Raw genomic sequence first — 27,260 nt, 5'->3', positions numbered from 1 at the left:
TTTAGATAGCCTTAGCCTCAGTCAGATCAGTGCCTGGAGAATTCAGCACACTATTTCCTAAATTTCCATCATTGTATAGAATTCATAGAGTCATGAGCTAAATATTTTAGTACCATTCATTTCAGATATGTTTTTTCAGTATTTGCTTCATTAAATGATGAGCATACAAAAGAAGAAAAAATAATACTTTTGATTGTCTCCTTTGTCCATTAAAATGATTTAAGATTTCAACTATTCAATTCAGCAATATTCAGTAAACATCCACTGTGTATGAGACACCAAGCTTGACATGCTGGGAATGTAAAAATGAATGTGACCTCTGTCTTCAAGGATTCTATGATCTTGTTGGAAGGATAAGACATGTAAGATGGGCTAAAATATGGTAATAGTATGATAGCATGTGTAAGTCCTATAAGAAAAGCACCAGGGGCTGTGTAAGCTCAGAAGAGAAAAAGAAGACTTTAGTTCAGGCAGGGGATGGGATAGAGATGATCAAGGAACTAGACTTAATGGAATTCTAGATTTTTGAAGGTAAAGATGAATGTGAGGACAAAAATAGGCATTCCAAGTAGAAAAAAAAAAAAAAACAATATGATAATTGACATGGAGACAGGAAGGAACAATCATGTTCAGGAAATAACACATAGGCAAGTGTGCTTAACTATCTAGCAAAAAGAAACTCTAGAAATAAGAGTAGGAACCATTTTATGGATGGCCATGAAATTCAAGCTAACAACTTTGAACTTTAAAAACCATCCACACATTGATATTCCCAAAATGTACATTTCTAGTCCTTATCTCCCTTTTGAATTACAGACTTGTATGTCCTATTGCCTACTCAATATCTCCACCTGGATCTCTAATGAGTATTTCAATTCAGCACTTCAACACTAAACTCCTGAATTTCACCCTCATTCCCACTCACCATATTCTCACTCTTACCCTCCACTGTTACCTGTTCTACAATTTTCCCAATGAAGGGCAACTCCATTTTCCCAGTTGCTTGGGTCAAAGTCCTTGAAGTCATTTGAAAGTGACTTCATTCCCCTTCATTCCAAATCTCTTTGGCTCTACTTTTCTATTATATCTGGAATCTAACAATTTCTCACTACTTTTACTGCCCTGGGCCAAATTACCAAAGTTACTTGCCTAAATAACCTTCTCATGGTCTCCCAGTTTCTAGTCCTGCCTCCTTCAGTCTATTAGCAATACAATATCCAGAATAATTCTGTTAAATTATTCTGTTAAAACCAAAGTCAGATCATGCTACCCAAAGTTGCCTCACATTCCACTTAAAGAGCAAAGTCCTTACAATGATATAAAAGGCCTTCTCTGTTTTCATTTCCTATTCTTCTCCATTTTGTTCACCCTCAAAAATTACCCCTTCCCACCAGCCATGGTGGCCCCTTGATATTCCTTAAATAGAGGTGACTTCCTCCTACTTATGAGTCTTTGCATCTGCTGTTCCCTCTGCATGGAAAGGTCTTATTCCAGATATCCACTTGACTGAACTTACTTTCTTTCCTTAAAGGCTTTGCTCAAGCAAACTATTTAAAACTGTATTACCTCTTTCTCCTTCTCTAATTTTCCTGCATGGCAGTTCTTATGACATGCCTTAATTTCACTTTTCTCATTTATGCCCACCTTCCCCCACTGGAATGTAAGCAAAGCAGAAACTTTCATAGATTGCCATATCTTCAAAGACTAGTGTCAGAAATATAAATGCTCAATGAAAATGTATTAGGTAAATCAAAATCATTGGCAACAAGACACAATTCGATTCAACATCTCTAAGAAGATAAGCACAATGAGGAAAAATACCTTGGAATGAATGTGTGAAGTGGAGACAAACAGACTGAAGGTGAGGAGACAATTTAAGACTATATTTCAGCAGCTTGGGCATGAAGTAATGGTAATCTGAATCATGTCGGTAACAGTGGGAATGAAAAATGGAAGCTAGATATGAGACATTTGAAGGTAAATTGGACTAGAATTGACAATTACAAGATGTGTGAAGAAAAGCCAAGATCAAATGACCTGAAGTGATGTCATTTATAAGAAGAGGAAATAAAAAAAGAGAGGCAGACAACAAGTACATGGAAAGATGCTCAACATCCCTAGTCATTAGGGAAATGCAAATTAAAACCCAATGAGATATCGCCACATGCCTGTTGGAATGGCCATCATCAAAAAGACAGGAGATAACAAATGCTGGCATGGATGTAAACAAAAGGGAACCCTTGAACTCTTGATGGGCACATCAAACTGGCACAGCCATTATGGAAACTGGCACAGCCATTATGGAAAACAGTATGGAGGAACCTCAAAAACTTAAAAATCAAACTACCATATTTCTCTAGCAGTTCCACTTCGGGGAATATATCCAAAGGAAATGAAGTCATTAACTTGAAAAGAAATCTGCACCATGATGTTGTAGCAGCATTTTTTTTACAATAGCCAAGATATGGAAATGACCCAAGTGTCTGATAACAGATGAGAGGATAAAGAAGTTGTGCTGTATATATACAATGGAATATTATTCAAACCATATAAAAGCAAGAAAATTCTGCCACCTGCAACAACGTGGATGAACCTTAAGGGTGTTATGCTAAGTGAAATAAGTCAGAGAAAGATAAATACTGTATGATCTCACTTGTATGTGGAAACTAAAACAAACAAACAAAAAAATCTCATAGAAAAATCGATAGGCTCAGGTCATGATCTCAGGAGCTTGGGATAGAGCCCCTCATTGGGCTCTGTGCTCAGTGTGGTGTCTGCTTCAGGATTCTCTCTCTCTCTGCCCCTCTCCCTGCTCTCTTGCTCTCTCTCTCTCAAAATAAATAAATCTTTTTTTAAAAAGCAAAGAAAATAACTTTTTTTCTTTATTTTTTTGCTTTTTTTAATATTAAATCTATATGAGATAATGGGTGCTAACCAAACTTGATGCTATAATTATTTCATAGTATGTATATGTAGGTTAAACCATTATGCTATACACCTTAAACTTATACAGTGATGTATGTCAATTACATCTCAATAAAAACTGGAAGAAAGAGAGGCAGATTTACAAAGAAATGATATCAGTTGTTCATTCTGGATAACATCCTAAACAAACAAACAAAAAAAAGCAAGCAATCTTAACCTAATTAATTCATGTCAGAAATAAGGATGCTAGAATTTTCTTTGACTCTCATTTCTGAAGATCTTACTGTTTTTCATATTCAAATGCAATCCAAATCTGGAACAAAGATGCTTAGTCATTAGTCATTAGTTTAAGTGGTTTGGCATGTGTTATTTCTACTAAAACGTGGCTTCTTTTGGAAACCACAGTACCTCTGGGTAGCAAGCAAGAATACTTTAAAAAAAAAAAAAAGCATCTGGGAGGAAATGGTTTTTATTTTTTTCCTCTCCAAGTCACACAGTCACCATTTCACACTCTAAGATTCTTACCCATTCTCCTGCGTTAGATCACCATGGCCATATATAGGGCTCAGACACTTGCAGGCATTATCTATACACTAGTAGAAATAGCCATGCAGGCCGAAATTATACCTTTTTTTTTACTACAACTGCTAAATGGTGTATGAAAAATGTGATTCACTCATGAACACCACTTTGATAAATGCAATAAAAAGAATTATGTCAGCCGTCCATCATTACAAATAAAATCAACAGTTTTCCCACATTTTTGCTGTGCCACACAGAGCCTGTCATGTGCAGTAGAATGTTGGTCCCACAAAAGGATAACATTGCACGTCTGGCTTTATGCCAGTCAAGGTATCATATTTGAAGACTTTCTTATTTTCCCACTTAAAAAATCCAAAATGTAGACTTGTAATAATGTTTTTCTGGGGGATTTTTCAACAAATTTTTTTCGGGCACTTTGCAATCATGTCATTTATTTTATTTCAGAGATCCATTCTTAAAACATAGAAGTTTAGAGATGAAAAAAAAAAAAAACCAACAACCCTTTATTTACAGATGAGGCATTTGTGGCCCCAGGGATTAAGTGATTTGCCAAAGGTGATTCAGCAAATTATTGGCGATCATCAAGAGAACCAAGGCCACTGTTTTACTTCTAAAATAAATCAAGAGGCAAGTTTGGCCAAAGTGTCTCAAGATTCAACATCGTGTCTTCATAAGAAATTATAAATTTCTCTTTCATTTCTAAAATTCTTTTCTGTAAACAACTTAAATACTTGGTGTGTCCTGTTTTAAAAACACAAAAAACAGATAAATAAGTAGGTAATTATTGTTCATATTTATATATTCTTACCTTAATAATATAATAGTTGTCATATAAATACATTTAAATGTTCTTTATAGATAATTAACTGAAGATATCAAGCTTGAAAGGAAAGGTACAGAAATTTAAAGATAAGTAGTCAGAAATCAAGATAAAGTGCTAATGAGGATTATAATACAAGTCAAAGGAGGAAGAATGATCTAGTTTATAAAACCTTAAGAAAATATGAACAGTGTAAATGGAAATATACCTGTAACTTCCTACATAGGCCTCTTCAACAGCATGGATTTTCCCCCAGATGCCAGAGTCCACAAATTGAGACAAACTAAACAAATCATAGCTTGAAACACCCACAGAAAATGTTGAAATAAAGATCCCCTCCACATTTTAAGCAATTACTGTCTAAAGAAAGGGTTCACAGTGTTGCCAAGGATGCTGCTTAGTAAATACTTTAAATTCCTTCCACTTGAGAGAGAAAGGATCCAAAGTATATTAGCCTCTCCCCTCCCCCTCTAGTGAATTAATATTCCATGATATACACCACCACTGCTGATGGGGGCACCTCTTTTCAATGAGCAGAGATCAGCAAATGGCTATTTCACAAAGAATAAAAATATAACCTTGTAATTTTAATGCGTGTTTATGTTAAAAAAAAATGTGGCAGATCCATGTTAATAAACCTTGCTTAGGGAAAAAATAAAATAGTTGCTAAGCCATGGTGAGTAATTAGCCTTTTAGCATCCCCTTTCTTCAAGAATGCTTCCTCCTGTGCTGGTTCTTTTAAATAGCTCCAGTCCTGGCTGCCTTTGTTGGGCTTCGAAATTGTTCACATATGAGAGAAATTAAGCTCTCATTTAACAGAGACACATGCCTGTCAAGACCAGAGGAACAAAGACTAGTCCCTGGGGCCTGTTCAGCTCCCAGAGGCTGCCACTCATTCTGTTAGCAATGCTTACCCTTTACAGAATGTGTATAAAACCCAATAAATCATTTCATCTGCTGTGCTTAATACACAAGAGCTCAGACCATTTTTCAAAGTGTTTTCTCTTTCTCATACAACTTCACAGCTAGTTAGTCAGAAAAAAAGGGGGGGCTCCTATTGGTTTTTTGTTTTGTTTTGTTTTGTTTTTCCACATGCAATAAACCTTTTCTAGTCAAAAGGTAATGAGAATGTTCCCAAACACTGTTGGCATAAACGGAGAGGCAGTATCTCCTTAGATTTCTTCCCAGATATCTTTCCTGCACTTTATGGTTAATAATGAGAACACCCATTTTGTGAATTACCAGTACATCTCCCAGCCGCTTTTCAACCTACATTCAGGAGCTAGCTCTGGCAAATCTGAAATGGTTAAGGACCAGAACTGGACAGACTCGCTGTCCTATTTAAAGCCAATATATTTTGCCCCTTTGGAAAACTCAGCCACCATGTTCTTTCAGGTTGGAGATTAAGATCACTACTTACGAAGGCAGCTCTTTTTACTAGGAAAATAAAATGGCCTTATAAGCCCAACCAAAATATCCCCTCACACATTCTCATTTCCAAAGAAAATAAGATGATCTTTGAGCCTTCTTCAGGAGAAAAGACAATGTTACCTTTTACACAGAAATCTCTGTACTGTCCCCTACCTCATTCCTTTACCTACTCCTCCCCCTGGGGAAAAATATGGAGGCTCTGATGAAAGACCAATGACCAGACTTTAAAAGCCTTCTAGTCTAGACGTCTCTTATCCAAAGGAGAGAGGGGGAAAGGCTGTAGGGAAATGAGTATCTTTCCATAATTATTAAAATAAATACTTAATTCAAAAGTAATGAGCTTGTTTAACCTGACTGTGTTGCATGGAAAGCAAACTTACCAAGGACTTACTCCAGCAAGGTTAATCTTTCCACAGAAACACCGGGAGTTTCAGGGCTGACAGCTTCAATCCCCAAGATGCTACGAACCCCAAAATAATAAGAAGCTGGTAGCACAAATAACTTCACCCTGCTCAGCAGGGAAGGAAAGCAGATCTGGATTTCATAAGTAAAACCAGATCTATACAATGGTTATATGGTAAAGCCCCGCAATTAATGGAAACCATAAACAGTTCAAGAAGCCAGCTCTGTGGTAGTTTCTCCAGAAAAGGTTTCACTCATATCTAGTTAGATATTAATCAGATGTACAACTGGCACAAATGCTTTGTGCAAACACAGATAACTGTACAGATGCTTTAGTACAAAAAAAAATGAGATGGAAGTGCGTTAGACTCTTTTACATTCATATTTATGTATCATTCCCGAATGATTTATCATTTTTCAAATAATAAATTATTTTCATTTTTAAACCACAAATCACGTCCTGCAGGCCTTAGCAGATGCAGTGTCAGAATGTGGTAGTACAACAAAATTAATTAAATAACCCTTGAAAAAATAAAACAAAGTTTATTTATAAAAAATGACATTAAGGTGAACTGCCTAATAAGAACATGGATTTGCTTAAATAAAACATTATATGGTTCTGTTTTAGATTCATCCCTAAAGCCCTGAAAGATATTAGAATTTTAGTGAGTAATTACCCTATTTACTTCAAACAAAATGGGAGGAAATCAGAAAACCATATTAAATTCTACCACACATCAGAAATGAAATTCTCTCATTTTTTATCTTGCAACCCAATAAATAAATTGTAGTTGGAAAATTTATTGGGACTAGACGATGAAACCTAACAAGCTAGAAATCAGGATATGGTCGAAAGAATATCCATATCAACATTATGCTTCAAGCAGTAAACCCACTTCTAGAAAGCATAACCAAGTAGTCTCCCCTTCACAGCTTAATTGTTTTCAGACAGTCTGAGCTTCACTCAGCACCACCCCCACAGTTAGACAAAATTCTAACTACTTAACACATCTCTTTTCAAATGAAAATGCAACACTTGGGGTGAAAACAAGAGAGACTAGAAAAAGGTGTTACATGCTATATATGCCACTGACATAATTCTACACGAGGATATGTTGTAATTTCCTGCAATTAATACTTCAGCAAAGCTATAAGGATTTTTTCCCCCAAAATTATAATATTTCACTAGCAACACTAAAATGAAGTTTGTGTCACCCTTTCCATTATATAGCCCTCATGGCAGGAGTTTGCCATGGGCTGCAGAAATATGTTTGGTGTAGACTGAAAGCAGGCATTTATGGGCCCTCTTCCTAAATATGTTTTTCTAAGAATCCCCGATAGTCATCATTTCATGTGGCAGGCATTACAAGCCATCCCAATACCCCACAAAGGAAACATGAATTTGACCTCATCATTTAAAATCTTTCAATGGTTTAAAATGCAAACATTCCTAGGGGGACATGGCTTATGCTGTGGCCAAATCCGACATTGGCCTGCGACCTTCTTAGGCAAAATTGCCTACTACTCTCCATTTCCCAAGGACCAGAGTTAATTCCCTTCATCCAGAGTCACAGGAGGTCATAGCGACAAGGAGTTTCTGCAATAGTCTTGTACAATGATCTTTGTTCTAAATATATGGAAAATGAAAATCACTGCAGAAGAATAATTTTCCAGAGGTCATATAGTTACTAGCCAAACAAAAACTAGACACAGACATCCTGAGTCCAAGTCTAGGCTTCTTTCTGCCACCCTACACTGCTCTAATACTATTTTCCCCGGTTGGGATCATATACTTTCTATAGGAGGGAGAAGAGCAAGTTCTGCTCTGAGTAGATCAGCTATCATCTCCATGGATCCCTTTTTACTAGGCTTGAAATCATGGCCTCCCGGAGCCAACAGCAACATACAAGTCTGTGGGATTAATTCAGTGTCCTAGGCAAAGATGGTTGGAAAAACAAGGAAGAGATGGAATGTCTTCAGTAAAATAGCCTGACACTACTGGAAAGATCTGTACCTGTATATTTTTTTTCCAACTATTTGGAGACCTGGTGTTTTTTATTAACTGGAAGCTCTATTTGAGCAACCAGAAATCAGATATGACAAATCATAAGATCTGATGATCTATTGGTGATCACAATCTATCCAACAGGTGATCACAAGATAAAAAGATAGATGCCTGTTCCTTTTTTGTTACCTGCATTTTAAAAAAGTAAAATAAGAGTAATAAAGCTAATTATAAAAACAATTCATTCTCTTCCAGTCTTTTTCATGCCTATTTGTATGTAGCTGAGATTATAATGTACTTACATTATTGCATTCTGGGTTTTTTCCACCTGATGATACATTGTAAGCATTACCTCAAATCATTAAAAATTATTTATAAGTATCTTTAAAAGTCTGTAACATCCCATCACATGAATATACCACAATAAATTTAATAATCTTACTAATATTGAAAATCAATGTTCTTTCAAAGTACATTTAAAATTTTTATTTTTCTTATACAAAAGCAATACGTGTTAGAAATTTTTTTTAAAAGACTAAACTAAAACAAGAAAAAATAGTTTAACTATGATTCTATTATAAAAAGACATTTGCCTTAAAGATTGTACACATAATCACTTGAGGTATACAGTATATCCGATAGATGTTATATCACAAATCAGGTCTCCACAGTCAGGTCCAATCTTACTGAGAAGGAAAGATAACTGTACTGATATGGAAGCCAAGTCCTAAACATAGAATTCCAATGACCTCTTCTACTGGATTGCCAATGATCTGAATTTCCCTCCCACAGGGGATCCCTAGGATTCCAGGGATATACTTCTACCTTAAAACAGAGACCCTGGAAGGGCCCTGCCAGAGACCAGTGTATCTCACAATCTCCAAAGAACCAAATCAGACAATCTTAACAGGAAAACAGCCGTTGTATGAAGGCCATCTTCGAGAGCTCAACATCATTTTTCTTCACTTTGGTTTCCACCCTTGCACTATAGATATTCCAGCCATGGGCTGGAATCCCTCCAACATCAGACTACATGCTTGCTCTGTCATTGTGGATCTGATCTGGTGTACCTGATCTTCTGAGAAAAACCTCTGGCTAGAACCAATAATGAATACTACTATCTCACTTTTGCCTGCTCCTCTGGACTTTTCTTTCCTTTTTAAAAATATGTATGTATGTATGTATGTATGTACGTATGTATTTCTTATTTTTCTATTTTTATAATTCTTTTAAGATTTTATTTATTTATTTGACAGAGAGAGATCACAAGTAGGCAGAGAGAGGGGGGGAGCAGACTCCCTGCTGAGCAGAGAGCCCGATGCAGGGCTCGATCCCAGGACCCTAAGATCATGACCTGAGCTGAAGGCAGAGGCTTAACCCACTGAGCCACCCAGGTGCCCCATGTATTTCTTATTTTTATTATTTTAAGTAGGTTCCATGCCCAGTGTGGGGCTGAAACTCACTACCCTGAGATCAAGAGTCACATGCTCCACTAGGACTAAGCCAGCCAGGTGCCCTGCCCTCTAGGCTTCTCCTTGGAGAATCCCAGCTCATCTAACTGTGCCTCTACTCCATCTAACCTTCAAACATAAAATCTAGAAACCCGAGTCTGCACAAAGCATTACAAAGAATTACACAGAGTAGGATAGAGAGAAAAACTTAGAACTACATTTTCCTTTTCTGAAGCCTCCTTTCCTCGTCACTGAGCAAGGTGACAGCTTCCTGTCATTGTGCACTTCCTTCCTCTCCAACATCTTCTGCTGTTAAGCTCATTCTTCCACCACTATATCTGTGCTGATTCCTTCAAGCTCCTAAACCGATGATCTGGGAGCTATCATGACATTCTCGATTCACGGTGAAATGCAAGTCAGGAGGAAGGAGAAGCTGACAGCCACAGGATGAAAAAAGGTCCTTTAGGACAGACAAATACATGAGCCAGCAGCTGGAGAGCTCTCCTCTCCTTGAAGTTTTAGGCCCCTCATTGCCTCCTCAGGCACCATTCAATTATAGGAATCCTAAAGAGCCTTGTATTTAACTAATTCTCTATACATTAACAAATGACTTCTGCCACAGCTAGCTCCCGAAACAGTGAACTAGGACTTACGTATATCTTTTATCAAAGAACGGCACATGAGGAAGGTTTTTTCCTTTGGGTAACTGGTTCCTGACATCATCACAACTTTCAAAAAGGAAAAAAGTTACTAGATGACCAACTGAAACTAAAATCAGCTTTCTTGGCTCTCCCACCCCTTTCCTATGAATACTACAAGTAAAGAATGCATAAAGGTGCAGCCAACCATGAAGGATGCTAGTCCAGTACAGAATAAGCCAGGCTTGCTACGAGTCCTTTAGAGTAGTTTGTCCACCTTGTCAGATGTCCCAGCAGTAGCTAAGTCACCCCAGCTGACAGCCCTTTCGATCTGCACTAATTTCAGCCACTGTAGAAAATTTAGATCTTTCACTGAAATGTATGTTCAACAAAAGTCATGACTATGCCCTGACTGAGGATGGACTTGGTCCTTCCTTCTGATCCGTGAATCCCTTGACTTTCATTGTTTAATGTTACAACTTCAACGTTTTCTTAATGGATCGGGTGTTAGATAACATGAATCCAGCATCTCACAGTGAGCCCCTGATCCCTTTTGCATCATTTATTTTCTTTTATTTTGAACAAGTAGAACTATCTGACTCTAACATTAATAACTTTGAGTGGGAGTTACCTTATGTGAATTAAAAATGGTTATGTCAGTACATCCCTTCAGAATTTAAAAGATATTTCCCTGTGCTATATCCAGAGTCACACAGTATATCAATTTTTATTTCCCATCTCTCAAGTCTGGTATGCATACTGTTTAACTTCTTAAATTCTAAGTATAGACATAATTCACAAAAGCTGGGCAAATGCTTGACTTACAGGAGATGGCATACACAAGATTTATATGAACAACTTTATTTTAAACAAGAAAGACTTTTGCATTTTGTGCTGCTACATCACGTAACTTCATCAGTGTTTTTTTTTTTTAAGCTATAAAATAAATTGGAAAGGTTCATTTACTGTCTCTCTAACTTCGCAAACACTATTGATCTAATAGGAAAGCCCATTTTGTTGTAAAAGGTGAGAATTTGACCCTGTTTTCCAGAATAAAATGCCGTGCTCTCTTTTAGACAATCTCCAGGCAGCCCTAATTCTTGGCCAACTACTTCTGAGTGCCTGATAAACTTACTCTCCTCTCACTGACAATTGAAACAGCCCTCATTTGGCAGCCAGAGAAAACTATTGCTCCTTCTTTTCCTTTAGATTATCAAGGTCATAACAGATTTAAGCACATCGACATTGATTCCCCTATATTCACATCATTAATTTGTGGGTTCTAAACATGCATGTGTATATAGATACAAACATACTTATAAACACAGATACTATATCTATCTATCTATCTATCCTTCTCCATAAGGTACTCTGAAATGATACTTGGTAAAAAACAGTAACAATAAAGATACTGATAGTGTGCATTGAGTACATACTAGAGGCTTTATATGAGGCTCTCTAATCTCACAACTAGTAAGGTACTATTATTATCCATCTATTACTATTAAAATACAGACTCAGAGGCATTAAGAAACTTATCTCATACCTACTAAGTAGCAAAACAGATCACTGACCTAATTAGTAGTAGAACTGGAATTTAAATCTGGATTTATTTAATCAATCAATACCTGTGCTAGCTAGTTCCCTAACAATTTTAAATTACAAACCCTCTGAAATAATGCATCGTATTCTCTATACTTTCTACTTATATGTACAAACCTAGCTTAAGGTACATCATTTGCATTCCACAAGTATATCAAGATGTGGTCAATTTTGCAGAGAATTTTTTTTGAAAATACACATATAAAAATAAATAATGGATTGATTTCCTGGATCATTTTGTTTAAGTAGTAACTGAAAATTTATTTTCTAAAAGTTTTTATACTATTATGAAATGCTATCATTCATTTTTATTTTAAATACCACCTCCCAAAGGAAAAAAATATTCTGATCTCAACACATTCTTGTTTTGCCAGTATACCTATATATAAATAAAAATCAAGTTATTAGAACAATTAATTAACTACACTTATTTAAGTTGTTTAAACCATGATCCTTTATAAGCCTTCTAGCTTTTAAGTAAAACACTTGTGACCGAAGTCAAAAGTATATTTCAGCTGCTAAAGAATTATTTGTTTAACCCATCTCTAACCCTCTATTTATCTAGATATAGATAGCTATTGATATAAATATAGATACACAGATGTTAGACAGGTAAATAGAGAGATGGTCCAAACAACTTAGAGTTCACATTTAATCATTAAGTCTGTATTACACCATCTAAAGCAGTATTTCTCAGTCTTGATTGTCCTCTAGTATCTCTAGAGAGTTTTTAACCATTTTCTACTAGGACTGTACCCCAGACCAATTAAATCAGAATCTCTGGGATGGAACCCAGGCATTAGTATTTTTAAAAGGCTTCCAAGTGATTACAAGGTATAACCAAGATTGAGAACCACTGATATCAAATGCTGTCACTCATTGCTCACTTTTGTCAGCTGGAGAAGGTAGCTGGAAAGAAAAGTATTAACATTAAAGGTGACTGACCCTCAGTATAACGACATATCACTTTAAAGCCCCCAGAAAGTAAAATAATTAACTATCTAAGAAGTTTATATATAAACACCAAAAGAGTCACTCAGCCATGAATACATTTCATACTACACTATAGGAAGATTCCAATTATGTTCTTTTTATCTCTTTCCTTGTGGGTATATATCCATAGTTGTAGTAGTTCTGGGATATAAACTGATTCTAATGGCAAATCTTCCTTTTTTTTTTTTTTCTGTTTAAGGACAAAGAGAATGTAATGAGATTTTTAGATGTTAGGTGTTATTATCAACATCTTACAAGCTAGGAAACTGAAGTGCACTAAGATTTATTCAAGTCACAAAAAGGGCAAATTGAGACACAACCTGAAATGTTGGAAAGAGCACTAGACTAGGAGTCAAGAAAATTGGTTCCACTCAGCTCAGACAATATTTAACTTTTTAAGATTGGACAAGTCTGGAGTTTTGGTTTTCTTCTATAAAGTACAGGATTTGGACTGGAGAAAAAGTTCCAAAGAAGTTCTAAAGAAAAACAAAACTGGGAATGTCTTATTTTGCCAAATGGAAAACAAAGTACATACCATCCATTATCACCTTTACTTCATAAAAAGAAAAAGCATTTTAATTCCAAAGGAGGTAAAAAAATAAATAAACCCATAATGTCAAGGTTATCTTTAAATATAGCTTAATGATAAACTCACAATAGTGTTGTCCACCAGGAATAGCCACCCGCCCTCACCCCACCCCATGAGCAAATGAGAAGCATGAGGACTTCCATATGATGTTTCAAGTTTAGCCTTCTGTTAAAGTGGAAGCAGTGTGAAGGGGGATCTTCTAATACCTCTTAGTGTAGTACTTTTTCAGAGCTTTCCCAAAAGTTATCATTAAAGTCCATTTTCATAATTTTTGCCATACCCAAGTACACAACTGTTATTTGCTTAAGGTTTTAATTTAAATTGACTCTTTTTTTTTTGCTTAAATACATTTCTTTCAAAAGGAAACTTAATGGCACTACCTCAAATAGAAACCTACAATCTCTTGTTATAAATACAAGATAACCAGGTAAGTACGAAAATCAAAGTTTTATTTTATTTTATTTCATTTTATCTGTAGCTAAATGCTGTCACCTTCAGAGACTCTGAGACTAAGATGCTCTCTCACTCTCTCTGTCTTTCCTACAGAGAGAGATTAGCACATCCTAGAAAGTATTAAAGACTAACATTAAACTGAGCTCTCAATGTAATCAAAGACATCAAGAAGAAAACAGAAGAGTGCTGCCTTTTCCCCATGGAACTGATTCAGTGTTACGTAATGGCAATGTCACATGCTGGCACCACCTGGGTCATCTGCCCATTCTATTCCACCCTCCTGCCTTTGAAGAGGTCATGTACTCTCCCTTTTTCATTAATCCCAGAAAGAAGCAAAGACTTTGGTTTCCCAGAATTTTTAGTATCAGTAGTTTGAGAAAAAGCCGGGGAGTAGAGTCAGGGATAAGTATAAGCAGGTAAAATAGACAAGGGAGGGTCACCTAGAAAGGGTAAGGGTCACTGAAGCCCCAGTGCCTCGAAAGCATTGAGATTCGGGCTCAGGTCTGCTGAGCCATCTCTGCTACAGGCCACATTTAGAAAACAGGCAGAAGGCTGATTAATAACTCTATACAGTAAGTAACTCATAGAATGTGGGCAAGTATCACTTCTTATATTTAGATCCACTCCAACTTTAACAGTCTAGCGTAGCTAAATCGGAGTTTCTAATCCACAGAGAATTTAAATTTTTAGCTGGGAAGGTCCTTGCTCTTCCTGAATTATAGCAGCTTTACCTATTCTTTATAATTCAAAAACTTCATCATTAAAATGTTTGAAGCAAGCTATGGAGCATCTATCATTACTTAAAAAGTTAATTAGATTACATAAAAGAAATAATTAGATTTGCATTTTTATCTTGGTTTTAAACTTCCAAAGAAGATCACAACGGCCTGCCTGTGGGCAATTAAAAACAGCGAACGGCGGAGAAATAGAGGAGACAGGGTCTGTTTTTCCTGGCGAATTCATGATTGAAGATAGAATTACAAAATATTTTAAGGGCTTGCTGAAGCTGGGGGCTAATCCTCGACTTCTAAGCTTTGTTTATAACTCTCATTTCATTGCAAGAGAGTATCAGATCCACGTACAGTGCCAATAGTGGTATCGAATTACTTCCAGCGGGTTTATTTAGTCCTGTTCAGAGGCTGTTGGAAGGAGATTCGTTACCTGATCAATAACACAAAAAGGAACTATTGGCTAGAGCCAAAACAGGAGCACTGTAATTGCTTTTTGTTTATCAATGCTAAATGCAATTAACAGAGATACAACGTATGACAGAGGGACTCCGTGAGCCTGGAGGGCTCCTGACTTTCATCAGGCTTGGGTCAGCTCCTGTAGCCATCTCCAGAAGACAATAAATGCCAAGGTCCAGCTCTTAAAATTAGAGGTCACTTAGATACTTAATGATGAAGCATATCCTCAAATATATATCTATTATTATTATCCTAGCAAAAAATTAATTAACCAGGTCATACAGGCCATGAAGGCTAATGTACAAAGTAATTATTTCTGATCCTTAGACAACTACTACGCATAAAAAGGTAGTCCTTATTCTGCTCAGCAGATACCTGAAATGCCTATAGTTAATCATACTGAAGGGAAAAAAAGGCAAGGTTTATCTCCTTATAAGGTGAGAGTAGGTCTCAAATTATTCTCTTTACTGGTTTAAGAACAATCATCTCCTTTTTTAATAATATTAGCCTCTCTCCTGGTTAGCAAACAGGAGGAAGAAGAATGCATATCGAATGGTGCTCTATCCCATGACAGACACACAGAGACACACAAAATTTATGAAAAGCACACAGGAATACATTATAGCCAAAATAGAAAATACTGTGTATGAAAAATACTCGTATACTCTCAAGAGCAAAACGAAGCTTCAGGGAGGAGAAAAACACTTGTAAATAAGCAGCCTGTAATACAGCATTTAAAATAAAAAGCTTTCAGGGGCGCCTGGGTGGCTCAGTGGGTTAAGCCGCTGCCTTCGGCTCAGGTCATGATCTCAGGGTCCTGGGATCGAGCCCCACATCGGGTTCTCTGCTCAGCAGGGAGCCTGCCTCCCCCTCTCTCTCTGCCTGCCTCTCTGCCTACTTGTGATCTATCGAATAAATAAAATCTTTAAAAAAAAAAAAAAAAGTAAAAAGCTTTCAGATGAGATAGAGTATGTGGAAAGCAGGAGCAATGGCATCTGCCATCTAATGGAGTTTGCCATCTAATGCATGTATGAAATGATGAAGAAAGGAATATTGTACATTCATCACAAAGATTAAAATTCATAAAGATTCACAAAAGATAAGAATCTCAAGTTTCACAATTATACTAAAAAAGGCATGTGTGGATGAATTCACTAAATCGTTGGCTCTGACCCCAAAAGCCAAATGCCCCAATAATCCCCCAATCAGCCAGCCCAGTGTTAGGAGACCAGCGTGGCTCCATCAGTGATGTGATACACTGCCCGCAAAGCACACAATAGGAACCACTTGGACATCTCTAAGATTGGGGTTTGAAGAGACATGAATAGGGAGAAAACACTGTTCGTGTCTGGAAAAGTGAGTTTCTCACTGAGATATCTTCTTCCAAAGATTAAGCTTTAGCAACAAAATGCCAATATTAACTATGTTCCTGGTAATGTGCTATTGAAACCAAAGAATGTGGTACATTGCATCCACGAAGACTATCTTCTCTAGATTCAAGAACCATGACATGGGCAGCTGAGGTTGGATACATAAATTTACAGATGGATCAAGAAAGTAGAATTTATTTTCTCCTTTGCTTAGACTAGCCTTCTATTTAGTAGTTAATTAAAATACTGTACATATACTTTGATATGTCCAATAGATTAAAAGTGAGTTTTTTTTGACTGGTCAACATAACTCATAAATAAAATGCTTCAAAAGACTGGCTAAGATACTCGAATGCAACGGTGGGGAGCAAGGAAGATGATATGACCAAAGCAGTTACCTGTCTTTTAGAATTAAAGCACAGGAACCGACATTCCCAATTCCGGGGACCCATATTCCATCATCTATTATCTTGGCTTTCCGTGGACTTGATGAAACTGCTATTTCTGTCCAGGAAATATCAAAAATGTCTAACTTTTTCTGGGCTCTATATTGGGGGAATTACTTAATATGAAACAAATTAGAGGAATCACCATTTTCCCCAAAGCACAAACAGAGGGATTTGAATTCACTAAGGAAACAGCCTCCTAAAAGATCTGTTAATATTAAAACATTTTAATAATCATTTCAAGTTATTACACTGATTTTTTAATGGCAAAAATCGACTCATCAAAAATATAAAAACATTGGTTGACAAAACTCATTCATCTTACTTTCTCAACATGGCTTACACAGTGCCTCTTTCAAAATGTGGTTAGAATTCACTAAGGCAAAATTATGTCAAAAATTGTATTTAAAGAAGAAAAAATACATAAATAAAATGGTTTTTAACTACACATTTAAGTTTTGAATGATTTCACAAAATAAAGGCATGGGACTTCTACAATATTGTCTTCATCATGCCTTTTCCTACCTCTAAGGAAAATCCTGCTTTTCACTCTTTGTAAACCATTCTGGTTTTCATTTGTTTTGATTATAATAGGCCCAGATGTGTTGGTGTGTGGTTATTACAAGAGGTTAGACACTCCTCCCTTCCTTTATATTACAGCTTGAAAATTCCGAAACAACAAGACTAATTCACAAGTCGGCATTCTGAACTAGAAGTAGAGTGCAATCTTGAATGTAACCCCCTGATCCATAGCCAATTGCCATGGCTTAATCTTGCTGACCATGTTAGCTAACAGGTTCTAGCACTCAAGATTTAAAAAGAAGAAAGAAGGTCAAACTTGGCTCAAATTGTCTCTGTATACATTCACTTTCAGAAGAAGGTTTTGCACTCACCTTACTTTTACTCTTTATTCTGGTTTGTTTTCAAAAGGGACAATGTGTCTTTCATGATAGAAAGTGTTTGAAGCATCTCTTAAATCTCATATTTTGCTCAAAAAGTATACTAAAATTAGCCCAATAATAATCTCTTCTAAATCCGATCATGACGATAGCTTGTCAAAAACCGTATTTGAAAATACAGTTAACCCATTCCCCTTGCAGAAAAAAAAAATAAGTAACTAAAAGTCTGAATATCAAATACCTGTTTCATAAGTGTCAGAGATGAATATGTTTTGTGTAAGAAGTGTTTTTCAGCATTTGAAAAATTCTTTGAATGGTGTATACTGATAAGATAAACACTGAAAAGATATGAAATAACGCAGTAGCTCGGGACAGAATGAACTATAAATACAGGTTATTGCTTCCTGTTATTTTTTAAAATATGAATTCTTTTTTTTTTTTTTTTTTAAATATGAATTCTTATTACGAAGATTCCTACATATCTACAATGAATGCAACTCTGATACTTTGAATCTCTCTGATTTTACAATTTGTACAGCTGAGATCAAGTGCTGATTATCTTCAATTTTTAAAAATTTAAACAACAATATCCACAGTTTTAAAAGCAATTAAACTTCTATTAAAAAGCTTGAAAAAACAATTTCCCATCTTCTCAAATTGAACATTCTAATAAATAATATTTTAACATCATACTCTGTAGTTTCTTGAAAAAAGGCACCAATTTCACATAGTAAAGTTATAACTATAAAATCCTATGCAATCAGTAAATACTAATAATATTTCATAAAAATTGCCCTGATATGATTAAGTTGCTATTCATCTGACATCCTCAGTACCACAAAGCAAACATCGATTAAGACAGCCACTTCATATGAACAACAGTGGATGAAGAAGTGAAATGCATTCAAAGTAAATAAATAAATAAATATAAAGATGTAGTAAAAACATTAACAATAAGTAACTGATAAATCAGAGAACATCTCAGGAAAGTTCTTTCATTCCTGCTTTAAAATAGGAGAAAGAGAGAGAACTAAATGATCAGGTTATTTAACACCTACTGAGTTCTTAGAGAGGAGTCTAGAGAAAAATGTAGGAAACCACAGGCTAAAAATCTTGACCTTAGCAGTAGGAAACACACTGAAAATTCTAATAAGGGCAGAACCAAGGAACACCTGGACAGTTATTTAATTAGGAATCTCAGCATGAGTCATAAAAGAGATATCAGGATGAGAAATTATCCCAAGATTTAATTGTAAAAGCTGACTGTCAAAAATGCCAGAGACATTCCATCTTTCTTGTATTTGGACTCTTTATTTTGAAACCTACACACTTAAGTAGGGAAGACAGAATCAGAATGGATTAAACAGCAACAATGAAGACACTGGCTCAAACCTTTGGGTGAAGATAACTGGACAAAATGCCAAATGAGGTCCAGGGACTTACTCAAGCACCAAGCTGGGGTACTTTAAACGGAACACCAAGTATAACTAACAAATGAAGCAAGGCTCTATGTTAAAATCACTGGCTTTCACCAATGAAAGAGTAGAAGAGTAAACTATGGCTTCACACAATTGGTTTTTTTTTAAACATACAAGAGGGTGTAATATTAAACTCAAGCAAAGGAATGCCATAATTCACAATATACCACCCCAACTAGGCTGCAACACAGATTGCAGAGGTTAGAAAACATACACAATAACCAAGAGAAAGCACTGAGGTTGTGGCAGGTAGACAGAATTCTGGAATGAGTATTCCTCAGGATTAATCACCAGACAACCAGGTCTGTATTCTAGGGTTTTCTAGAATTCACATACCCATGTTCCTTTTAAAAAAATGGAGGTCTCTTCCCTTTCCTATCTCAGATAGCTGTTAGTCACAATAACCATCAAGTGTCTAAAGGAACATCAGAAAACAGAATTCTGGGGCACCTGGGTGGCTCAATGCGTTGAGCCTCTGTCTTCGGCTCAGGTCATGATCTTGGGGTCTTGGGATCAAGCCCCGCATTGGGCTCTCTGCTCAGCAGAGCCTGCTTCCTCCTCTCTCTCTGCCTGCCTCTCTGCCTACTTGTGATCTCTGTCAAATACATAAATAAAATCTTTAAAAAAAAACACACACACACACACACACAGAATTCCTTCCCAGGCCATTGCAATCATGATTTATGTACCATGTCATACTGCCACAACAACAAAAAAAGGGATTTTTAAAATTGTGTTAAAATGATTTAGGAACAAGTCTTTCTTCCTTCCTAGACTATAAGCTCCTTGAAGACACGTAATTATTCATTGATCTTTCTATTCCCCTCAGCACCCAGCAAAAATGCAGTGAATATTTATTAAAGGCCAAATTAACTGTTATGATCTCTTCCCAGGTTTTAAGACTTGTCTCATAATTGACCCAATCAGACAGTCCTAACAAGGAAATAAGCGTCAGCTTCTCCCTGTGATGCCATTAGATGGTAAAATACAAAACAGAAAATGGTTTATGGCAATAAAAACAGCACGTGTGTGCTACCTTTGAAACCATTTAGATTTCTACTGGGTGAAGGTTGGGCAAATGGCAACAGGACAAAGAGATAAGGTTTATTCTGTGTACACCTCACATCCAAAAAGAATGCTTAGACCACCATGTGATCCTGATGGATGTTTCTTATATCCATGTATACAACTGTACAACATCGTTGAGTAACAGCCTTGTTGGTACTGTTGACAAGAGGGGGGTGTGTTTGCCGCATTTTCATTCCATTTGCAAGGAGGAAAGTATCTAAGTACCATCAGCCAAGAGTAATAAAATACACTGACCTGGATCTGTTGCTGCAGGAGATTAATTTTGTGCTGCTGCTGCAGAAGTTGCTGCTGTTGTCTTGCAATCTATCAGAAATAAAGTTTAGTTAAGTTCAAATGAAATGCTTGCACCTTTGCCATTACCCCAGGTATCTCTCTTGGAATGACAAGAATGCTTTACTGCACTTCTGTGTGAAAAAGTTCCTATAAAATGAGAGAGGCAGACTTAGTAAGCTGGAGAAAATGAAAAATTTCAAACAGGTGCCACTTCTCTGCTTACCCCCTAAATCTTTCTCTGTAGGTGAACAGTGCCCTTGTATGACACTTGGGAGCAGTTCATCCATATCTGCACTGGTCATCTGGAAAGAGTGGGAATGTCGAAATCTGATCTTTGGAGAATAAAGACAGGAAAACTCTGGCTACATTTTTCTCAAGAGCTTGATTTGGATGTAAAAAGTAAAATCTGTAAGCAAAGCCGGGAAAGAATTTTCTATTACTTGCGGTCTACATTGGTGCAACCTTTTCTGAAGGAAAGATTTCCAGAACTGATACAACTTACAAATATTGTCAAGGGAGTGCCAAAAAAGCTGCAAAAATTCAGAAATCTTTTTGTTGTTGTTGTGGATGTTACATGTACAAAGCACTTTTTAAAAACAAAATTTAATGTTTATTATTTTGAGGGGAACGTGTTAATTTTAAAGTTCAGGATCCACATAAAAGTTTTACATTTCCTTCCTTCATCCAACAATCAAATCCAACATGTGAACGTGTCATCTGGTCTCTAGAAGAAATATTAGCCACTTAATGCAAGCCCTGCTGAGGACTGAATCTGCCCCTCAGAAGAGAAAGCAACTTCTTCAGCATAATTGTATTTACTATAAAACATGAGCCAGGCATGAGGCTGTTTACGGTCTCAAAAGCTGGAGTCCCCAGGTTGGGACAGGGGGGGAAGGGGTGCGCTCAACGTACTCACTGCCCGCAAAGGAAGCCAGTCGGAAAAGTGGCCAGAGACTACTTAGAAGGACTTGGTTTTGTAGTGCTCTAAAGGCAAGTTATGGTTTTTCCCTTCCTATTTCTTCTATTTCCAAAAGCCTATATTCTAGAATGGGCAACCTTGGAATTGGAAATGAATACGGATCAGCCCTCAGCTGTGTACTTCTTGAGTCTTTTTGATGCTTCAGCCCAGAGCAGAGGGAAACACCCAAATCACATTCACTCAGCCCAAGATAACAAAAAATAGCTGTCTACTCCCAGATGTTGCTTTGTGGTTTCTGGTGATGACTGGCTCATACTGGAACTCATGATAGAGCTGCTGCTATCACAGGCTAGAGTTTGAGGGATGGGACCACTCCTTCTCAAAGCTTCTTAAGCAAAATGGAAACTGTGTCTAATCAGACTGGAAAGGCCCAGTCTGCTTGTCACCATTCAAATCAGAGACGGACAACTCGGCAACTCTAGGTATAGATGCTGGATCCTCTGAATATTTATTCCCTCTTAGCAAACCAGTGAAACACTACTAGGTATCTAATACTGATGGTCCCTCCTAAATGATAAAGTGCTGCATAGAAATGCATCCAAAACACCACAGTGCAATTACTATCATCCACTCTAGACGTATGGCTTTGACACAGTGAAGTATGGTACATAAGCACCATGTGGCTCAAATTCTGAATTTTATTTGCCAATCGGTTGAGCTACATGCTCGCTTCATTGAGCATGACAACCTAGTTTTAAGTGTCATTTAATTTTCATTTTGAAATATAATTACAAAGTGTTCACTGTAAGATATCACTCGTCTGCAAATGTGTCAAGATTAATTTGTGCTAGCTTATTCACAAGTGTCAATAGTTAATTACTGTGTCATCTCTGGATGGCTAAATGACATTCTAACTTCTGATTTTTTACAGTGTTCCTTTATGTTATTTTCCATTAGGGGCTGAGTCCATATTCCTACATGTGGGCAAATATTCAAGCATATAAAATACCAGACGTCACAACTCATTAAAATCAACAGAGCATATATTGCTCTATATACCCCTATAAAATACATTTAACTGAAAAGATAATTCCAGTAATAATGTCAGATTCCTAAAAACTGCACATTAATTTGGGTCTGTCTGATCTAAAGCATCAGGGACTACTCTATAGGATCATTGTTGTTAGATTAATGTACTCTTGTGAGACAGGAAAAACATTTGGGAAAGTGATATATTTTTTAAAAGATATATATTTAAACTTTGCTTTTTCTTCTTCCTTCTCACATCTAAATCTATGAAATCAAATTCTTAGAGAAGCCATGTGCTAATTTGTTTTCAATGAATTTACCTATGCTATAAATAGAGTGACCATATAATTTATATAATTTATCATTCAAACCAGGACAACTTTTCCAAGTGGAATAGGGGGTTATTAATAATCATTCTGGAAAACAGGCATTAGCCAGGGCTATTCTGGGAAAACTGAGACCTACGGCTACCCCAGCTTTATAGTCAGAGAATATCATGAGACCAGTAAGCTTAAAGATCCTCGAAGATTTTCTAGACCAGGACCCTCCTTTTCTGGATAAGAAGAGTAAGGCCTGGAGAGAAGCAACTTACTCTTGGTTAAGCTTGGAATAACTCTTGGTCAACATGAGGAATATGTGTGATGCCCACGTGAGTAAGTCCCTAAGTAATTAATCAAATCCAAATGTTCTGGAACAATGTTCTCACTTCAGTTATGCCCGGTTGCTATGATGCCTTTCTTTGTCCTTCACATACCATCTCAGTATTCTTGAAGACCCTGGATTTTTAGAAGGCTTCTTCCTTTCTTTCCTTCTCTCTCTCTTTTTTTTTTTCAGGAATGCTTATGACAAATAAGCCAATCAATGTGATTACTCCCTGAGCTTGGCACATTCCACATCTCCAGTTCATCAGCTCCTTTTGCAGGGCTCACCTGTTCTTGCTGTTGGCGAGCAAGGTCCATTTGCTGCCGTTGTTTCTCAATTTGTGAGGCTGCCAGTTTCTTCTGCTCATCATGCGCTGCCAGGAGCTGCTCCCGTAAACTGATCAGCTGGGTAATCATAGTAGAGAGCTGCCGTTCTTTTTCTGCCAGGCTCTCAGGTGTACCTGAAATGGAAGTGAGAAGATAGCTCACAAGTTTGAGAAAAGTCTGAATGAATTGGGGAAAGGGGGGAGGGCAGATTTAGAAAGGGACTACCCGAAGGCACTTAATGATCCGGCACAGTAACTGGAGGTTACTGTGAGTGTAGGAACGCTACAGAATATGGATGGAATGAACACAAGTTAGTCATCGCCCCTGCCAAGAAAAAGTAATATCACAATAAAATTCTCACTCTTCCCTCTTGCTCTTTAAACCAAAACAAAACAAAAAGCAGAATTTACCCCCATCCTCACCCTTTTATCGGATTCCTCCCCCTCACCCCTTACCCCTACCAAATCTATCTGATCAAGCTAAGGAAACCTATGATGTTTAACACCAAAGATTAGAAAGTATAGATTCTGTTAATATTCTATAATATTAGTTATCTCTACCTCAGTGACTAACACAGGATCTGAGACCTAGTAGGTGCTTAATAAGTGTAATTTAAGGAATTTTCCAACCATTGCTCTCATAAAACTTTTCTGTTGTGTAAGGACCTGTCTCTGAAGTCAGAAGCTATTCTCTTGGCTATGGAATGAGTTCTACAGAGAGAGGGGAAAACAAAAACAAAAAAACAAAACTCCCTTGCCTCAGGTAAGAAAGGATTGAATCTGATTTTTCCCCCCTGTGAGGGCATCAAACTAAAGTTCTCAAGTTCATCTTTAAAGGCAACAATGTTGCTTAGGAGGCTCCTTCACTGTTTTGTCATTTGTCATTCTTCAAAGGGAAAAAAACATGTGTGAAGTTGAAAAGGTTATGCATAAGGATATGCTGTTTAATGAATACGGTGTCGCTGAACACTTATGGTATGCACTAATGGTGCTGAACAGTCTTTTTATGGGCAAATTGCACAGCTCTCCTAAGTAAAGGGTACAGAATCCTTTTGTGAATCTAAATTAGAGTATTTACCACAGCATAAGATAAGAATTTCAACCCACTGTATTTGAGCCACACAGGTTTCATTATGAAGAAATGATCTATGATTTGAAAGCTTTTCAGAAAGATGCCACCAGCTGTCAAAGGGGACAAAGATTGCCAATGTGTGTGTGTGTGTGTGTATGTGTGTGTGTGTGTGTGTGTAAGAGGAGACCTCCAAACGCCTTATGAAATCCCCCTCATTCCTTCTAAGAAAGCACCAGGGCAATTTGAGAAACTAACACTATTTCAATTAGCAGTGGTTCTATTTTCCAAGTGCCCCCCATGGACAAAGGGAGCCTTCAGAGGATGTCGGTGAGTCCTTGCTAATATATGATTCCCAGAAGGTAAAACTGATGTCAGCAGAGAAGTTATGGCACTTAAGGACTACCTTGGGGTTTGTAATGCCAATTCAAGTCCTTAAAAAATAAAGAAAAAAAAAAAAAAAGCTAATACCCCATGTCCTTAAAGATTCACTGAATTGAAAGATGGCCTAAACTCAAAATTAGAAGAAAAATTAGATAGTGAGATGATGTTAGAAAATGTGTTCTACTGACAAAGGCACAAATACTATATTCAGCTGTTCTTTCCAGCTACTGGAATTGATTTCTTTTTTTTTAAGATTTTATCTATTTATTTGACAGACAGAGATCACAAGTAGGCAGATAGGCAGGCAGGGAGAGAGAGAGAGAGAGGGAAGCAGATTTCCTGCTGAGCAGAGAGCCCGATGCCAGGCTCGATCCCAGGATCCTGGGACCAGAGCCAAAGGCAGAGGCTTTAACCCACTGAGCCACCCAGGTGCCCCTGGAATTGATTATTTTTAATGAGCTTTTATTTCAGCAATTAAGGGTTTTAGCTTGGTAAAAAAGAACTTCTTGATCTAGAAATATTAAAATACAAAAGCAGGTTCCCAGAAGGAATCATAAAATTTCTTCAAAATTGCAACAAGCTCAATTAATTCATGTGTTTATATATATATATATATACACACACACACATATAGACACACAAATGTATATATATGAATGAGAAAATACAAAATAAATATGAAATGTATTTATTTACTCATTTTATTCATTTCTCATTGAAAAAAAAATACTTCCTGAGTGGCAGCTATGTGTCAGGTACTATATAGAACTAAGGATACTGACACCATGGCAAGAAAAAAGCAGACAGAATTCCCTACTCTCATGCACTTTGTAGTCCTAAAGTAGGGAGACAGCTTAAACAAGAAATTACATATTTTAATGTAGACTATAACTTAAAAAGTATGACAAAATGATAGGTATTTGGGGGAAAGTTTAAACAAGTTTGGGAGGCCCAAGTGTAAGAAAGATAGAAGGAAAAAGTAGCAAATTAAGAGTAGTATGAATAGAAGAAACTAGTCAAAGAGTTGGAGGGTGGTCAAGGAGCTTTACAGCAGAAACAAAATAGGCAAAAGCCCTGACACGGTGGGGGAGGAAGAGTTCCAGTGTGTTCCAGAAGTTGAAAGAAGATAGCAAAATTTGAGCAAGTAAAATTCAAGCAAGGAGTAGAGTACCAAAGTAGGAAAAGTTCACACACCATTCAGGCCCTAATTACCATGCTTGATAAACTTCATATTTATTCCAAGAGTATTTTGAAATCACTACAGTATTTTTTTTTAAAGATTTTATTTACTTTTTTGACAGAGATCAAAAGTAGGCAGAGAGGCAGGCAGAGAGAGGAGGGGAAGCAGGCTCCCTACTGAGCAGAGAGCCCAATTCAGAGCTCAATCCCAGGACCCTGAGATCATGACCTGAGCCGAAGGCAGAGGCTTTAACCCACTGAGCCACCCAGGCGCCCCTCACTACAGTATTTTAGATAAGGGATGAATGATGTGGTCAATCTAGCTATGGTGTGGGAAATAGTTTGGAAATTTATAATAGATCATTAAGCTATACACACATTTTATTACATATATTTTTGGCAATATTCTGATCTACCAGTAATTTTCTTTCTATACCTATCTATATGCAGTGATTTAAGAGAAGGGTTAATAGATCTGGGAAAGTCACTGTACTTCGTTAATAAAGAAGAGCATTTATAGGAATCTTTGGGCAAGGACCAATACAAGGGCAGGATTCAGCACTTAGATCCCCCAACAGACTGGAAGTTCTCCTCTTCTCCCAAGTTAAACAATGTTGTTTTAACAATCTTCAATATAGTCCCATTTTTCCTCTATGCAGGAAATAGAGAAGCTGAGGATAACATCTGTCTCCGTAGCTTCCTCTGCTCAAGGTGAAACCAACAGGTCTATAAATGCACTGGTGTTTCCAGTGCTAATAGACATGTATACCTGCACTTACAGAATACCACCACTGAACTGAAGCTTTTTATAAATCATTAATGATATTCAAGCTGGATGATTGTAAAAATTCAGTGACATCTAAATAAACTTTTCAAAAAAGCAAGCCAGAGAGCAATATTTTTAAGTGGAAATTTTAGGCATTCATATGAGACTGTCACTCTCTTTTCCTTAATTTGAGGAGCACATATATATATTTTGAATAGATATGAGTGGCATAATGAATGCAGTTGCAATGAAATATAGTAGCAAAACAAGTCTCAAATTCCTCCCTCAATGGAGAATTTATATATCTATCTATACATAGAGATAAATATAGATAGATAGATCTAGATACAGAT

At 36.8% G+C, this 27,260-nt stretch overlaps 1 protein-coding gene across 11 annotated transcripts in view; it reads right to left on the bottom strand.

Moving 5' to 3' along the window:
• Nucleotides 1-27,260, bottom strand: part of SOX6 (SRY-box transcription factor 6) — a 596,201-nt gene that overhangs the window by 171,340 nt on the left and 397,601 nt on the right. For all 11 annotated transcript variants that reach the window (XM_059407840.1, XM_059407831.1, XM_059407851.1 and 8 more), the window contains 2 exons: nt 23,472-23,644; nt 20,556-20,624 (listed from right to left, as the gene is read on the bottom strand). In XM_059407840.1, the coding sequence (XP_059263823.1) occupies nt 20,556-20,624; nt 23,472-23,644 (242 nt within the window). The remainder of the gene's footprint in view (nt 1-20,555; nt 20,625-23,471; nt 23,645-27,260) is intronic.

This window comes from Mustela nigripes, chromosome 1 (assembly GCF_022355385.1).
Source record: "Mustela nigripes isolate SB6536 chromosome 1, MUSNIG.SB6536, whole genome shotgun sequence".
Classification (NCBI taxonomy): Eukaryota; Metazoa; Chordata; class Mammalia; order Carnivora; family Mustelidae; genus Mustela; species Mustela nigripes.
Note: the sequence above shows the minus strand (reverse complement) of the source record. Positions and strands in the feature narration are given on the sequence as shown.